The sequence below is a fragment of the Ursus maritimus genome, unplaced genomic scaffold, assembly GCF_017311325.1.
Source record: "Ursus maritimus isolate PB19 unplaced genomic scaffold, ASM1731132v1 scaffold_10, whole genome shotgun sequence".
Taxonomy (NCBI): domain Eukaryota; kingdom Metazoa; phylum Chordata; class Mammalia; order Carnivora; family Ursidae; genus Ursus; species Ursus maritimus.
In genome coordinates, this window is record NW_024423344.1 from 19,841,279 (window position 1) to 19,859,182 (window position 17,904).

Here is a 17,904-nt window from a genome sequence, read left to right on the forward strand (position 1 = left end):
CAAAGTCTACCGGGTCACATCAAAAGCACTCAGGAGCCAACCTGAAGAGGCTCCCACTGGCCAAAGATGGGACAATGTGAGCTTTAAACAGGATAATAATTCTAATTGATTGATCAAAACCCATCAAATATGTTAAGATTTGTGAATTCATAATAATATGTAAAAAAATCTCTAATGCATTGCCATTGGAGGATGATAAGGAACCAATTTATTATCCTCATGATAAAGAAAAAGGCACTTATTCTGCCTTCCCTGTATGAACTATATCACTGAGTAGTCAGAGAAAAGATGAAGGGAAGCATGTCTTCAAAAGGTATTCCAACTAATAAAACATAAATCCTAGAACATCACCAATTGTAACCACCAGTGAACCAGCAGAGCTATGCCACGAACACGAACGGCCGGTGCCACCATTAACAAAGACATGACGTGCCTTCTTAGCAAAGAACACAGCATCACGGCTAGTCTCCGCAAAGGGATCAAACACGAGTCTGATCAGGCCTCTAGACCCAGCTGCCAATTTGCAGGAAATACTTAGAGCTGAGGAACATACATAACTATACCATAAATACGAGATGAGCAAAACCTAGACCATGGGCATTTAATAGATCAAATGACCTTGGTTTCTCAATGATCTATATTCTCAATCTTGTGGGTCCAGAATTGGTAACATGGGGATTAATTTTATATGTCGACTTGACTAGATCATGAGATGCCCAGGTTCTCGATCAAACATGATTGATGGGTCTGTGAGGGTATTTCCAGGTGAGGTTAGCCGTTGAATTGGTAGACAAAAGCAGAACTGCCCTCCTCACGGCGGTGGGCATCATCCAATCTGGGGAGGGCCGGAACAAAAGGCTGGAGGAAGGGAGAACTCACGCTTTCCCTGCCTGACTGGCTAACCTAAGACAGCAGTCTTACCCTCCCCTTGAACTGCACCTAAACTATCAGTGCTCCCGGTTCTCAGGCCTTCGGACTCAGATTAGAATTTCTATCACCAGCTTTACTGGGTCCCCAGCTTGCAGGTGGCAGACTGTGGGACTTTTTGGTCCCCACAATCACATGAGTCAATTCCTCATATTAAATGGCATTGTATATATATATAGAGAGAGAGAGGGATATGGTGATATCTACATCTGTATATCGATACTTATTTATCTCCTATTGATTGTTTCTCTGGAGAATCTTGATTAATACAGGTATCCCATAACTATTTGCACCTTAGACTTTATTTGATTGATATACGTCTTTGAAATTCTATGAACGGCTCTCGTCCATGGAATTTTACTTATAAACTAATATTAAAAACTAAAGAATTACTTCATACAGTCATTTCATAAAAAATCCAAGACCATTTTTATATAAACACAGGAAGACCAATAACACGTTCCGATGTAGTAGCTGCCGGCCGAATCTAACACGCATAACTGCTTTTCTTACCTAGACTTCTCTCCCTTTCACTTGCACTTCCTCAGATACGATGAAGTGGCAGACACCCTGCAAAGCACATGGTCGGGGTTGTTTTCCTGGTGGAAGGGATAGGCTGGTCTGAGCCCTTCTTTCTTTTTTTTTTTTTTTTTAAGATTTTATTTATTTATTTGAGAGGGAGAGAATGAGAGATAGAGAACATGAGAGTGGGGAGGGTCAGAGGGAGAAGCAGACTCTCCGCCGAGCAGGAAGCCCGATGCGGGACTCGATCCTGGCACTCCAGGGTCAGGACCTGAGCCAAAGGCAGTCGCTTAACCAACTGAGCCACCCAGGCGCCCCCAGGCTGCACCTTTCTTACTGTGTCTGTGTCTGGTCCCTGAGCATCAGCGGCATAAAACTGTGTGGTGTCTGGCCAGGTTAACAGCCACAGAACAGCATTTTTCCCTCAACTAAGTTAACCAAACGTCCAAATAATTATACAGAGGACCGGGAATTCATTAGGAGTATTCTCCAATCAATTCCATCTAGGCTTTAAAATTTACACACAACAATCCACAATGTTTTCTAACATCACAAAAAACAAATTTGAGTTTTGTTTTCATTTCTTGTTGGAAAAGGTTTTTAAAACATGGTTTGGCTAAATTATGCCAACCTGAAGAAGACCTGGAATAAGAGACTGTGCCTTCAGGCAAACTAAATATATTCCAATACACAGAATGGAATTAGTACAGCCACATCCAAAAGAATAAACACAAATGGCCAAAAAAGACAGCTGACCGGAACTTATGTATGAGTTACCTCAGAAATGTTTTTGTCCGTTTCTTTCCTTTTTTCTTCCAATTTCCTTTCAATGCCTACAATTCCTACAGCCCTTATTCTTCCTGGCTGAAAAACAAAAGTAGAAAATAAAACATACAAAATAGGAAGGACACACTCTTTTGCAACCCACCACAATGTGTTTTCAATGGCGGGAAGGGACCCACAAAGAACCAAAGAAAACCAGCATACGATTACATCTAGTTTCCTTTCAAAACATTTGTCAGTTTCTTGTCATACGTAATGATCCTCAAATCATTATTTAAAAAACTAAACATACAATAAGTGGCATATTTTACTCTGGATTTTAGATATAAATTAAATTCATGTTTGTTCTTTGGCAAGCTGTTATATATGTGTCAGATATTTAATAGGGTCTCAAACATGCAAGAAATTATAGTTAAAATTTTAGTATTTGACAGTTATTATATAAACTACTTTCACACATTGGAGGGTCTGTGCACGGTTGGCGGTTAATTTAGACTGGCCTGAAAAGCATCACCCAGAGGCATTGTCTGTTCTCTCAGATGCCACACTGATTATGAAGAACAGTGAAAGGAACCAAACTTCTACCACCCCGACAATCACTCTGGTAAGTAGTCATTTATTTTTGCTAAGTGTCTACTGTCTGCAGAGCACTAAATTAGGTTCTGTGAAAATAAATGTTTAATCAGAATATCATTTATTTTGTTTCTGGCAAGTTCTATAATCACAGAAATCTTTTCCCTTAAAATGAAGATGCAAGTACAGAACCGAAAATATTGGATTAAGAAACAGTTTCGACAATACCTGGGGTCCTCTATTTGTTTGTAATGACTGAGAAACTGGCATATTCTCCCATCTTCTCTGTGTCATTTCCTCGGATAAACGCCTGTAAAACTGTTGTACACATATATACACTTTAAATGAGTCAGTCAGGTTATAGTATCCTCATACGAATCATTACTTAACATTTCTTTAGTTGAAAGGTCTGTTCAGTCATTTGCAACAAGCCGAGAACTCTCAGAAACATCAAAAGAAACCAAAGGAAGTTCTTTTCTTGGATCAGCTTCATAAAGCACAAAGGGAAAAAAAAAAAAAGAAAGAAACTGACCTTCTCTATAAAGTGAGCTATTCTCAACAGAGAGATGAGTGACAATGAATAAATAGACCTACTTTAAACAATCCGCATTATGTGGATTGTTTTCAATCTATAGCGAAACAGATACAGTGCCAAGAAAAATATACAACCATTATCCATGAAGGAAGCAGAGAATAATTTGTCTAGTTAAAATGGGAAGCCAGAAATGAGGGCCAAAACATCCCTACAGTCACAAAAAATCAACTATATTGTTTAACTACAGTGAGAATGACTTCAGTTAGTCGCTTCTATTTGCTTAGTGCCTACTGTGTGAGGAGTGCTGGATGACGTGCCACAGAGAAAACATAAATAATTTAGGGTATCAATGTGGAGATCCACACACACTCGTGACTGTCTGAAGAATACTTACGCAGTGACTTACTAATCAGAACCTGTAAACTATCGTACTATGGAGTACTTACGTGATTAGATTTGTGTGGAGTCAAGGAAGAAAGACTTCCTGACTTAAGGCCAGTGAGCTCTCAGATACTGAGATGCTTTTACACGTCACTGCAGTACACTCTGCCTTTCACCAAACCACTGACAACTTTACTAGTAGCCTAATGGCATGACTTAGCGTATTTCCAGCTTCTGCTTTTGCCTTGGGACCACACCCTCTGCCTTCCTGTTCCCACCAAAACCTAAACTTCATATCTTCTCCTGATAAGGCTTAAGATAGAAAAATTTTATTGTGAAAATATGGTGAAACCTGGTATGATGAACAATATCAATTTACATCATATTAACAAACCACCACCAAACACATGCAAGCACACCTTTCTAGGCCAGTTTTAGGCACGGAAAAGCCCACCTCAATCTGGCCGTGTTCTTTGAACGAGAGCTTGATGTAGGAGTTCTTACTGCTCTGGAACGGGCCAGGCTCTTTGCTGGCTGGAGCTGGGTGAAGATGAACCACTATTTTGGCACTAAAGAATAAATGTAATGAATTTAATTACCTTTTAAGAACCACTAATTCTATTTTCATAATTTTTCATATATTTAAGTTCACTTTTAAAATTCATGTAGAAACAAAGGGCATCCTGAAAGGAATCCTTTTAAACTCTGTTATTGAGTATTAATGAACCTTTCAAAAATACCTCTACTGACAGCTTATCAGCGCTGAACCAAGAAGTTCAAGTTACTAGCTCTATAGATCAATGAAAAATGTGGTTGCAAAAAAATAAGTTCAAAATAAGTTTGCAAAATTTGAGATAGTTCATTATTTTGGTTTATGATTAGGGTTTTCCACATACAGAGTTATCCCCAGAGGTTACCATGGGGCCTATAATTTCTGCCAAAGCATACTACCCTACTCATTTGAAAACAAAATGTGAAAACTTATCTGTGTAAAACCGGCCGGCTGACATTTTATTAAAACTCCATCCAAAACTAACATTCTACAGTATCATTTTTGGAAAATGCCACTCAATCAACAGAATGATCTAGAAGATAATCCAACAGCAAAAACAATTCTCAAAATGCTGCTGTGCTAGAAACACAAACTACCATAATCTTTATGACTACCATTATCTTCTGTGCTATTAAAAATACTATTATATTTGTTCAGTTTTACAAGCCTTTTTCCCCCAACCTGCTCAATAAACAATCTCCTTCCATAAATTAGCAAAACCAAAAAAACCCGGTCAAAATACTTTGGATATGCAGCTTAGAGTTTTTTCTTCATGACCACATTATAGATTTGCCCATTTATTATCCTACTTTGTTTAGGTCCATATGATTGCCTAAATATCACTGTTAAATTAAAACACCATGTGTGGGGCCTCCTCAGTGTCATAAATGCTTTAATTAGTAAACTGGGGCTAGACTTGTACGAACCCTTCACCTATTTCTTTGTGGTGAACTTCTTTAAGTGAGGTGAGCAAATAAACCATGCACTCACAGTAACAGGACTGTCGGAAGGGAACTGTCAGGTAGAGTAACAGAATAGGACAATTAGGTTAAGGTGACTGAGCAAAGCATTACACAATCTTTAAAACTGAAAAACCTGAGCCTCACTATCAGATTTTGTCAAACGAAACTCAATGAAGAACTAAAGATTGCAAGACAAAACGAAGTTTACAAATCTCAAAGTAAGCAAAAAAGATCCAGGCCAATTTTTAAATATATTCATTTCACAAGCCATTCAATTACCATATTTCAAGTTTAAAAACCACCCAATCAGGGGCGCCTGGGTGGCACAGCGGTTAAGCATCTGCCTTCGGCTCAGGGCGTGATCCCAGCGTTATGGGATCGAGCCCTACGTCAGGCTCCTCCGCTAGGAGCCTGCTTCTTCCTCTCCCACTCCCCCTGCTTGTGTTCCCTCTCTCGCTGGCTGTCTCTATCTCTGTCAAATAAATAAATAAAAAATCTTAAAAAAAAAAAAACCCCACCCAATCAGGGGCGCCTGGGTGGCACAGCGGTTAAGCGTCTGCCTTCGGCTCAGGGCGTGATCCCGGCGTTACAGGATCGAGCCCCACATCAGGCTCTTCCGCTATGAGCCTGCTTCTTTCTCTCCCATTCCCCCAGCTTGTGTTCCCTCTCTCGCTGGCTGTCTCTGTCTCTATCAAATAAATAAAAAAAATAAAATCTTTAAAAATAAATAAATAAAATAAAAATAAAAACCACCCAATCAAAGAAGCATCTTGGGATGAGACATGTTAAAATGTGAAACTATATGTACAATTTTGAAGCAATGAAATATGGTAATTGCTTGGGGCGAGGGAGCTGAGAACTAAAAAGAATATCTGAGAAACGTTAACCTGACGTATTATTAAATTCTTCCTCACTGGAGATGTTTAAAAATAAGACACTAATGGGAAGGTAAATATTTTAAACAATTTTTGTTACGCAGTGTAAATTTCCTAGGAACACAGCAGAGGAAAATTCAAATGATCTGGAACACCTTCAAGTTTTACTTTGTAGAACTTAAGAAAAGCAATATACGCCAATATCGAATCATTTTGTTGTTACCTGAAACTCATACAATGTTATATGTAATTGTACCTTCATTAAAAAAACAAAAAACGAATAACTTAGTTAACATGGAAAAAGGGACAAGGAGAAAAACAGAAATTAGAGAAATAGCCCACTCTAAAGTCTGCGCTTTTATTACTCTTTTTAAAACGTCAGTTTCTTTTATGTCGAATAAACAATCTTGCCTGCTAGCTACAACATTATCATGAAGGCAAGCACTGCATTCCCAGCGAAGTTCAATATGTCTCGCCTCTACTGAAGTAACTGTACTAAAGCTCGCAATGGGCCCATAAGGAAAAAAAAAATTCTCATCAGCAATACTTGTTCATAAGTTGCCCTCAATTACATGCACTTAAAAGTAAAAGCCAGGATTTTCTATACTTGATTAAAAAGAAACATTTTAACGTGTGGCTTTAAACCAGGGTGATCACATGTCCTAGTTTGCCTAAAACCGTCCCATTTTACGCTTCCTTGGTCCAATTATAAACAGCACCCCCAGGGCGCCTGGGTGGCTCAGTCAGTTAAGCATCGGACTCCTGGTTTCAGCTCAGGTCATGATCTCATGGGTCGTGGGATCAACCGCCATATCCAAGCTCCTCGTGGGGCTCCGTGCTCAGTGGGGAGTCTGCTTGAAAGATTCTCTCTCTCTGCCCCTCCCTCCAACGTGCTCACTCATGCTCTCTCCCTCTCTCTCTCTCAAACAAATAAATCTTTAAAAAAATAATGAAGTAAAATAAACAGCACCCCCTATTACTTTTATAAATGTCCTAATTTGGACAATAAATATTATGAAACTCTATTTAACACTGATATATGAAAAAGTCAAAGTAGAGAAACTTAATGATCAACTAGACATACGAGTAAAATCAGTCATTTTTCTCAGATGAGTCACTTCTGATTTTAAGTACGAGATACACAGACATGTCAAAGCGAATGTTTATGGAAACGCATGCAATGACAGCTGGCCGACATTTATTTTGACTGAAGGATATTATAGTAAACCTTAGGACTTGCTTTGTGCTTTAGGAATGACTTCCATTGATCCATGAGTTTAATGTAGGAAACATCTTAGGGGAGCTCCTGACCAACGACTATTCTTTATAAAGCCCCAAAACACAATCATTAGATTCCTTCCCACATAGGAAGTCATGGCACAACAATAAATCTACTAAGTTGATAATAACAGCTTGACTGGAACATTTTTGTGAAAAAAGACTGCACTAGAGACACCTCACCTTTTCCCAATTCCAGCTGCCTGTTCCTCAATGAACACAATCTGGGAAAGAGGAATGGCCATGCAGCACTCCTAGAAGGAAATCAACACAAAACATGATTCATGAGACTCCGTGTTAGAAATCCTTATTTTATAGTATTTAATACAATGTCATGCACCTTTACTTAATAATAAAAACAATTTAAAAAACTGTAAAATGATTTTATTCCTTAAATAAACTGAAAGAAAAATGGAATGAAAATAGTACTGTGGTAGCATTTTGCCACATGGAAGAAGAGAAGAGGTTTAAAAGCCACTGTAACTACCTTTGTTTTCACAGTAGATACATCTTTTTTAAAGTAGTATTTATATGAAAACTTTTTATATGTAAGATATCCTTATATGGAAAAAAAACAGGACAGGTAAATCAAAACAACTTTAAGGAATGTGCTATACAGGTGATTTTTTTTTCTTTTTAATTTTCTACACTCACTATTTTTAACAGAAAATACTAACATCAGTTCCCTTTATTAGCATATTTAATTTTAAGCTATTGTAAATGACTGGCATTTACTAGCTCTAAGGGTTTCTAAATTAGCCTCTTTATATGATAATCAAAAAATGATACTAAGATTTAATTTATAAGCATATGTTTTAAGGACACCTATCCTTCCAAAAAAGACTTTTTCCTAAATATATACTTCTTTTAAAAGAATTAGACACCATCAACAGTTGTAAGGTATGTGTTACCAACAGGGGCAATATCACCACTAACGGAGCAAAGACTGATTCTTGGGGGCCAAAAAGAGTCAGATTTTGCAATAGTTAGTGGCCTTTCAAAGAGCCTCAGTACAGTATATAGTTTGCCTATAAAATTACAATTTCATGGTGGAGGGGGCAGCAATTATGAAAATAACATAGATTGCTTATTTTACTGGCAACACCAAAATTTATACACATATACGTTTCAAGTTAAAGCTCTTTGGAATTAAAATAGCTTTATACATATAACTTGTTCTCTCTTCCTGGAAACGAAAAAAACCAGGGAGGTTTCTCCTCTTGCGGAGCGACTTAGATGCCAGTCCTCTCAATATCTAGGTAAAAGCATGTACTTCCCAGCAGACCTATCCTTCCAGAGTCTCAGAAATAGTTGTTCTGAGGACCCCTGACAACGATTGGGAGAAATATTCCCATTACACACAGAACATTCAGGTATGGGGCAGGTTCTGATTGATGTTTAAAAGCAGGAGTGACCATGATTCTCTCTCTCTATTCAGCAACTATAGACTTTTCTGGAGCTGAATGAGGGACAACCCCTAACTCCTCTATCTGCACTCCATTCAGAGAGATCACATGAGACACACTATTTTAACATTCTGAAAATGGAAATTTATTCCATTTCTTAGTTTTAACAGAAAAAAGAAAGAAGAAAGAAAGAAAGAAAGAAAGAAAGAAAGAAAGAAAGAAAGAAAGAAAGAAAGAAAGAAAGGAAGAAAAAGAGAGAAAGAGAGAAAGAAAGAGAAAGAAAGCTGGGCGCCTGGGTGGCTCAGTCGTTAAGCGTCTGCCTTTGGCCCAGCGCGTGATCCCGGAGGGGAGCCTGCTTCTTCCTCTCCCACTCCCCCTGCTTGTGTTCCCTCTCTCGCTGGCTGTGTCTCTCTGTCAAATAAATAAATAAAATCTTTAAAAAAAAAAAAAAAGAAAGAATGAATGAAAGGACTTCAGTGATTTAAAACCTAGAACAGGGTTTTTAAAAACCCTTTATCTTACATGATTTTTCTGATCTCTCCAAATTAGTCGGTGTGTACTAAGAAGGAGGGTCCCAGCATCAAATTTTATCTAGAAAGATAAGATTGTCACAAAACATTAATGATGTATCACTTAATGTGGTCCAGATTTTCTTCCTTATGAATTATACAATAGTAAGTTAATCATATAAATAAACATTTGAGAATTAGGCTTACCACAAATTAAAGAAAAGCAATGCTGCACATTTCATAAGCTTGCACGCACGCGTGCTCTCTCTCTCCACACACAGCCTTAATAAATTAGGAAAAAATTGCCAACAACCTAGGTGTGTAACAACAGGGTAGTAGTTAAATCAAGCATGATACATTCATACTGTGGAATCCATGCAGAGGTTAAAAAGAATGAGGCAGAGCTGCATGGACTATCACAGAATTCTATGACAGAGTTAGTGGGGAGGAGAGAAAGCAATTTATATCATATCACATATAATGTAATCAGATAGAGATGATCTCCATATCCCCCAAACTACATTGTGAGATATATACATGTGTATATATATATATATATATATGCACACATAAGCAGTAGGAAAAGACATCCACTTCACTATTGATTGCATTTTTTACCATGAGATTGAATTTGTGTATAATTCATATAATTTATTAAAATAATTTTTAAATAATAAGAAAATAAACACAAACACATACAAAAATAAGTGTGGCTAGAGAGTCAATCAATGGCACTAGGACAACTCGGTTGCCCAGTAGAGAATAATAATAATAATAATAATAATAGTAATAATGTTGGATTTATAGCTAATATACTGCACCAAAATAAAGTCTAGATCAAATATTAGAGTCAAAATATTATAAAAGTATAGAAAAAAATCACAAGAGAGTTTTCTAAATAATCTAAGAACAGAGAAGGTCTTTCAAGGAAAACACTAAGCCCTTTAGCATTAGAGGCAAAGATTTATATATTGAACTCCACACACATGCACACAAATTCCTCATGGCAAAAACCACCGAGGACAAAGATGGCAGACTGGGAAAAATAACTGTAACTCACATCAGAGACAAAGGGTTAATTTCCTTAATATATAAAGTACTCTTACAAATCAATTTTTAAAAATAGCCTGTAATCCATTAGAGTAATGGGCAAAGACTATTAACAGAAAGTTCACATAAAAGGAACTACAAATGACTCTTAAACACATCAATAGACAGCCAACCTCACAGATAACAAGAAACAAGCAAATTAAGAGAACATCAGGACACCCCTTCATCCAGGAGATTGGCAGAGGCCCTGAAAAGCTTGATAACACTGCCAGTGAAGTGTTGGGGAAATAAACATTCGCACACATTGCTGGAGGGACCATCTCCACGGAGGGCGATGTATTAATATTTATCAAAAATACAAACACACGTATCCTTTGATCCAGTGATTTCACTTTTAGGAATTCATCCTACAGATGAATTCGCACATGTGCATAATGATATACTACTAAGGTATTCATTGCTCTTTGCGAAAAGCAAAATATAGTAAACAAGTTAAATATCCAACGAGAAATGTACATCCAATGAATGAACTGCTACTCAGTTGTTAAAAAGAATGAGGAGACTCTTTATCTACATATGGCATTCAATAAAATCTAAGGTGCCATTATCAAATGCATCCTGATTCCAGCTGTTAAAATGTGTGCGGGGAGGGGGAGATGGGCATTTAGAACTGATGAAATATGGTAAATTCTCCACACAGATTAAGTGAAAAAAAAAAAAAAAGCAAGATTTGGAACTTTGTATGCATAGTATATTACAAATTTACATTTTAAAAAAGGAAACACAATTTACTTTATACAAATACCTATGCATGATACCAATGCACAGCTCTCTAGAATGATACACTGGTGGCCTCTGAGGGGGAACTGGGTGACAAAGAGACAAAGGTGAAAGGGAGACTTTTAACTTTATACTTTTTGTGATTTTGGGATTTTTGTCATGGGATTGCGTCACCTACTCAAAATATAAATGTAAAAAATGTTTTTAAAAACTATAATACAATCACACACAAAAAAAAATACCAGCTATATCTTTAGGACCAAACTCTTAATCCTCATCCTTTGTTATTATGCATTGAAAATTATACAAATAAGCAAATTTGAGAGTTGGAACCCAAGAGATAATATATCAAATCCCTTCATTTCTTTTAAAATCAAGAAATATACTGGAAGCTTCTATTAACCCTAATTACTAGGAAGTAGAATTTGTTATAAGGTAGGACTTGCTTGTATCCTTTTGAGGAGTAATTAGTTATTTCAAAAGTTATAAGACTGGTCCCATTTTAAGGCCATCTTAAAAGACAAACTCAGACGGGGAAGGAGGCGGTGTGGGCAAAATGGGGGAAGACGAGTGGGAGATAGAGGCTTCCGGTTATGGAATGAATGTCATAGGAATAAAAGGAATATAATCACTGATACTGCATTGGGACAGATGGTGGCTACACTTGTGATGAAAACACCATAATGTACAAACTTGTCAAATTGCTATGTATGTTGTACACCCCAAACTAACGTAACATTGTGGGTCAACTATATTCGAATTAAAAAAATTGTTTAATTAAAAAAAAACTCAAAGGAAAGCATTTTCATTAGGGTCCAGTTTATTACAAATAATCCTTTTGAGTTTAAAATAATGTGGTTAAGGGGCGCCTGGGTGGCACAGTGGTTGGGCGTCTGACTTCGGCTCAGGGCGTGATCCCCGTGTTATGGGATCGAGCCCCACATCAGGCTCTTCCGCTATGAGCCTGCTTCTTCCTCTCCCACTCCCCCTGCTTGTGTTCCCTCTCTCGCTGGCTGTCTCTATCTCTGTCGAATAAATAAATAAAATCTTTAAAAAAAAAAAATTATGTGGTTAAAAATGTCTGTCAAGTGAATAACCAATTAGAACATTGTTACATAGCATTCAGTAAAAATAATCATGAATTTAATTATTCATGCAAATCGACATTTAATATATTACAAGATATTTATATTAACAAAGAAAAAGTAGGTTTCAAAGTAGTATACATAGCGTGATTACGCACACACACACAAACACACACAGCCACAAACAGAGAATGTGCCAAAAGTAATTGTTTATGGGTAGTAGGATTACTGATTATTTCAGGTTTCTTCTTTTGGCTTACCCATATTTAACAACTTTATTATTTGTCTAATGAAAAAAAAATAAAAAATGTGTTACAGACATATAACTTCGTGTAGTCTGAAATGTGTATAAATTATTTTTTGTTAAACATACACAGAAACACTTTTTCTGTCAAAAAACTCCCTGTATAATAAACAAACACTTTTTCTGTCAAAAAACTCCCTGTATAATAAACAACCAATCCCCTTTTTAATATGAATTTTTAAAAATTATTTTCTAAGAGTAAGGTATGACTATATTAGTAATATGTTAGTCATTATCAATACGGTTAACAAGCTTTAATGGTAAGAGGCCTACTGAGCCGTCTAGTTTAAATACACTCTGTGAGAGATCATTCCACAAAAGTACTTCAAACCCTCCGAGAAAAGACTTGATGAGTTCCATGTTTTCTACTGAATCAGAACTAAAACACACATACTCCTGGCACTTAATTCAGCCTGGCTTCAAATGTTTATGCAAAACCAAATAATTGAGTTTAAGAGATTTTAAAAACCTCTTTTTTGTCAATGAGTAAGAATTCCCTCTTCCAAAAACAACTATTTTATCAACTTGAGAGTACACAATGCTGCATTACAGCATAACAGTTCTGATTAAGAAAATGCATTTTCTCTTACTGGAATTCAAGAATAAGGATGTGAATTTAAAGCTGAAGACAGAGTATATTCCATTGCTATGTTAATTAACAATGTGCAAACGTAAAATGCTGCTGCTCTAAGCGAAGAAATTGTGTAATACTTCCCTTCAGGGATTCCAAGGGATTACGAGCTAAACCTGATAGACAAGTTCAGGCTGGTTTGCTCCTGCCACTCAGAGCTAGAATAATTTTAACTACTTAAAGGTTGATCTAACTTAGGCATTTGCTGGATAAGCTCTTACCCTGTTTTATTAGTTAACATTTTTCTGTTATAAAAGTAATACACTGCTGAAAATCTGGAAAAAAAATTTAAGTCTAAAAAAGAAAACGAAATCACTCGTAATCATACCAACCAGAGAGTGTGCGTGTGTATACACACACCATGCACAAATGTATATGTATGTATATATGTATACGTGTGTGTATGTGTGAATAATCTTTAAATAAAATGAAGCCATTATATTTATCGTTTTATAACTTGCTTTTTTCAATTGGCGGCCTATCCTTAGCAATTCCTCGTGTTGATTAAGGCATGTCATATTTAATTAACAAAACCCTATGGCGGACATTCAGACTTCTTCCAATTTTCCGTATACGGAATAATACAGAATACATATACGAATGCTGAGATGAGCAGCCTCGCTCATCGTATTTTTATGCATCTCTGATTATTTCCCAGGGGTCAATTCCTCAAAGCAAAACACCCAGCTGAAAGAAAAGAAACGTTTTCCAAGTCTCCCAGTATATGCTGCCAACTTGCCACTTTAGACACTGCTAACCTGCTTTCATTATATTTTTAAATTAGCTGAGACTATAGAAGCTTCTGTGAATTTAAACAAATGACCTGTCTTCGCTGCTTAAGAAAACAACACACTATCCCAGTCATAATGGGCCCATGAAAACTCAGCCTGTAGAAACAGGCAGGCACGCACTTATTCACAAGAGACGCTCGGGTGCTTGGGCGGTGGGAAAAGCAGTCTACTGCGCCTCCACCAAATACGAAGTGTGTGACCTCAGACAGGTCGCAGTTTCCTCAGCTATCAACTATGAGCCTCTGGGTATTCATCTTTGGGAGTAGCCACTATATTAAACGTTACATAAAGAGTCTGGCCCTGGTGACTGCTATATTCGGGAAGCATTGTGGCACAGCGGACAAAGGGCAGGCTTTGGGAGTCTGATCAATGGAGATTTACCTCCTGTCTCTCCTAACTAACTCTGCGTGGGCAAGTCACTTTCTAAGAGTTATTTTCTCGTCCATAAAATACTCACCAAATATGCCCACTGAGAGGATTAAATGAGATTTACGTAAAGCTCCTGGCACATAGTAGGTGCTCTAATTGTTCAGGTCTTTTTTTTTTTTTTCTAACGTGTTTCACACCCACAATGAGCCAAAGATACAAAGAGGAGTAAGGCACAGTTTCTGCCCTCCAGGAGCGACCGCCTGATCGAGTCGACAGCCACGCGCACGCTTGCCTCAGCAATGTGTTGGGATGCAAAGCTATGAAGGCTGAATAGACCGGCCTGGAGTGTGCCCTAGCCCAAGGGATCCGGTGGAAGATATTGAAAGGGAACTGGACCAGATCTGGAGGCTGATATGAAGCTTCCTAGAGTCTTCAGACTATATGAGGTCTGGAAGCCTTCCAGCAGGTGCAGGAAGCCAGGACATGAGACTTTCCCCCAGGAATCAGTCTAGCCCTCAGCCACCCTGGGGACAGCCAGCCCGTGACTCATCAGATGCAGCTCAGGGACCACAGTGGTGAGCAGGCTTGTCTTAGAGCTCTGCTTCAATTTCAGGACACCTGCATCCCTCCCTCACTACCCTCAGCTTTTGGAACAGCTAAGAATTCCTCAGTGGATCCTAGGGTCTTAACTAAATTTTTCCCAATACTTCTTTATTAAACCTCTGATAACTATATCTACTTGTCCGCGAAAAGAAGAAAAAAACTTAAAAGGAAACACTAGAATACACTGGTTTAGCAATGGTTTTTCATATACAGGTACTGCTAGTTTTGACTTTTTATTGTCACAGTTGTATTATGTGCCAGCCAAGATGTTCCTAATTTGCATATTGGAATTACACAGAACAGAGTATGGTGCCCTGCAAAGGTGGACTTCACAGCAGGGACTGTCTTTAGTGGAGTCTCTGAACACCAATCTACGATTGCATTCAGTTCTGAGAGGGAGGCATAACCAAACCGGCTGAGAGAGGGGAATTTGATTATGCTTCCCATTTAAAACAGTTCCAAAGGTTGTAATCTTGGTGCAAAAAAACATTCAGCTTGTCACTCCAACCAAAAGATGCAAACCCAATTTGAGATCAAGTTAATGAAAGTGCTGAGGCAGGATATCGAGTAAATCCAAGCAAATTATTTGAAGACAAAGACCTTGACTTGATAATGGAGGCAGCACAGTACATGGAAAATACCCTCAGGGAGGCAGAACACCTGGGTCCCATGTCATGTCAACTGTGCCCCTGGATAGCTGGGTAACCCCTGCCCTCCATGACCGAGGAGGAAGGAAGTCTCAAGCTTCTGCAGGTACCGACCAGGAAAAGCTAGGGGTCAAGGAACAAACGCAAAGTACATAAGGAAGTTTCGTTAACTTCCACAAAGTTTGTTTCATTAACAAAACCACAAAAAAGAAGTGGCAGCAAGTGAAAACTTCTGGAAAATATAAATGCTGGTGAATGAACGGGTTTTTAACATGTTTCTGATTCCAGCTTATACATTTCATCCAGAGGAGGTTACTAATTTTGCAACAGCTCTCCAACCGGTCTTAAGGGCTAACTTGCCTCAACCTTAGGCCCTCCTTGCTGGGCTGACCTAAGTCCCTTGGTGTGCAGCAGAACTACCTACTTCCCTTGAGACTTGCAGACTACTGGCCTTGAGGAGTGGACCAGACTTTCTCAGAAAATAAAACCTGACTGCATTGGAAAACAGCTGCGGCTGATGCCAGCGAGACTGTTCACCTCGGACTAACCGCCAGGGAACCTGCTTCTCCTGCACGGAGCACCCCGCCCTTTCCCCCCGCCTTTCCCTTTAAGCCCTTCCGGCTTGCCCTGGACGGGGAGGATGGTCCTTGGGACGTTAGTCCACCGTCTTCCCAGGTCGCCCGCTTCCTGAATTAAGCAGCCTGTCCTTTCCCCGCAGCACCCGTCTCCGGAGTACGGATCTTCCCGCGGGGTGCAGCCCCAGCCGAGGTGGAACCGGCTTCCCCGGCGGGAACAGTGGGACGGAAGTCTGCACCGAACGCTCACAATGGGAACACTTCTCTCCAGATGCAATCGCATCTCCTAAGGTTTATGCCTGGATGACAAGGCACGGCCTACCACGTCACTTAACAAAACAAACGCTCTAGACTCCTTTCTAAAGTCATTCCAGGGGGAAAAAAAAAAAAGAAGGCGGGGAGGGGGGAGAGCCTTGAGAAAGGCGTCCCGGGGAGACCCGGACACGCTTCTCAGAAACCCCTGCAGGGCACTCCCGCCCGCTCGGCGGCGCAGACCCCACGCACTCCGGCCGCACCCCTCTCACCGAGGCACCCCGAGTCAGGACGCCGGGCAAACGCGGCACTGGCCCAGCGCGGGCGCCGTCACCACGCCCGATCCGGGGCCGGCGGCGCAGGCACCCGGACACACGTCGGCCGTCCCCGCCGCTCCCTGAGCTCGGCCGCCCGAGCACCGCGGGGTGGGGACCCGACGCCGGGGCGGGGAAGCCCCGCAGGCCGGCCAGACCGCGCGCCGTCCCGGAGGCCACCCCTACCTTCTCCTCGCCGTCGTAGATGCGCACCCCGCGCTGCTGGATCACCAGGGTCTCGTTGATCTCCAGGAGGCCGCTGGTCCACACGAAGCGGTCCATGGCCGCCAACAGGCCGGCCTCCGCCGCTCGCCCGCGCCGGCGCTCGGGGGCGACCAGCCGAGTGCTGGACAGCCTGCGGCGCCCCCTGGCGGCAGGCGGGGCGGAGGCCGGGCGGGGAGGGCGCCCGGGACCGTGGGGTCGTGCGTGGAGCGCCCCCTGGCGGTCAGTCCGCCTGTAGCCCGGCGGGAACATCCGTCCCATCCTTTGTCCAGATCGGGCGCAGACCCGGAGCTTACCGGGGACTTTGAGGAAGGCCAGGCCGCACGCTGGCCCTCCTCACTGTGCATTATTCTTGCATATTTGTGCCGTTTCCTTGTCAGTGTCCAGCGTGTTGCCACGTTCATGAAAGCTTGTAGATAATTCTACTGTAACTTTTCTTTTCAAATAAAGATTTATGGCCTGAACTGTTTTTTTACACAGCTGCCAACAGTATGAGAAGTACTATTTTGTGCCCCTCTTTCTTCCCCATTAAGATCATTTTCATTTAAACATTTTCAGTGTCAACAAGAACCTCATGTATTTACTCTAGACAATATTTTAATATATAGATCTTTCATAATTTACCTCTGTGTTGGTCCCCACAAACCGGTCCATGGTTGCCGATAGCACCTGCTGGGCTTCTGTCGCTGCCCCTTTCATTTTATTTACATCTTTACATTATAAATAGAGCACCTGTATATGTATTTCTACAACTGATGTATTTTTGGTGCTTTAGGATTATTTTCTTAGAGTGTCTTCCCAAAACAAAATTAGTGCTTTAAAGAGTTTGCACACATTTTAGACAGCTTGCTACATACTGGGAACTGATTTAACAAGGATGCAGTGCCACCTGCAAATTGGTCTTTTTCCCAGGCCGAATAGTTCTGTCCACATTAGACATTATCATTTTTGTTATATTTGCTGCTTGACAGGGATTT

At 40.0% G+C, this 17,904-nt stretch overlaps 1 protein-coding gene across 2 annotated transcripts in view; it reads right to left on the reverse strand.

Annotated features, from left to right (window-relative positions):
• The window catches only part of VPS36 (vacuolar protein sorting 36 homolog), a 31,070-nt gene extending 13,999 nt beyond the window's left edge, over window positions 1–17,071 (reverse strand). Inside the window, exons 1-6 of one of the 2 annotated variants that reach the window (XM_040622376.1) lie at window positions 16,892–17,071; window positions 9,318–9,386; window positions 7,573–7,643; window positions 4,176–4,290; window positions 3,034–3,123; window positions 2,227–2,313 (exon numbers count right to left, since the gene is read on the reverse strand). In XM_040622376.1, the coding sequence (XP_040478310.1) occupies window positions 2,227–2,313; window positions 3,034–3,123; window positions 4,176–4,290; window positions 7,573–7,643; window positions 9,318–9,386; window positions 16,892–16,987 (528 nt within the window). In that variant the 5' untranslated portion in view covers window positions 16,988–17,071. The remainder of the gene's footprint in view (window positions 1–2,226; window positions 2,314–3,033; window positions 3,124–4,175; window positions 4,291–7,572; window positions 7,644–9,317; window positions 9,387–16,891) is intronic. The other variant, XM_040622382.1, reaches the window with a different exon arrangement.
• Between the last annotated feature and the right edge of the window lie 833 nt (window positions 17,072–17,904).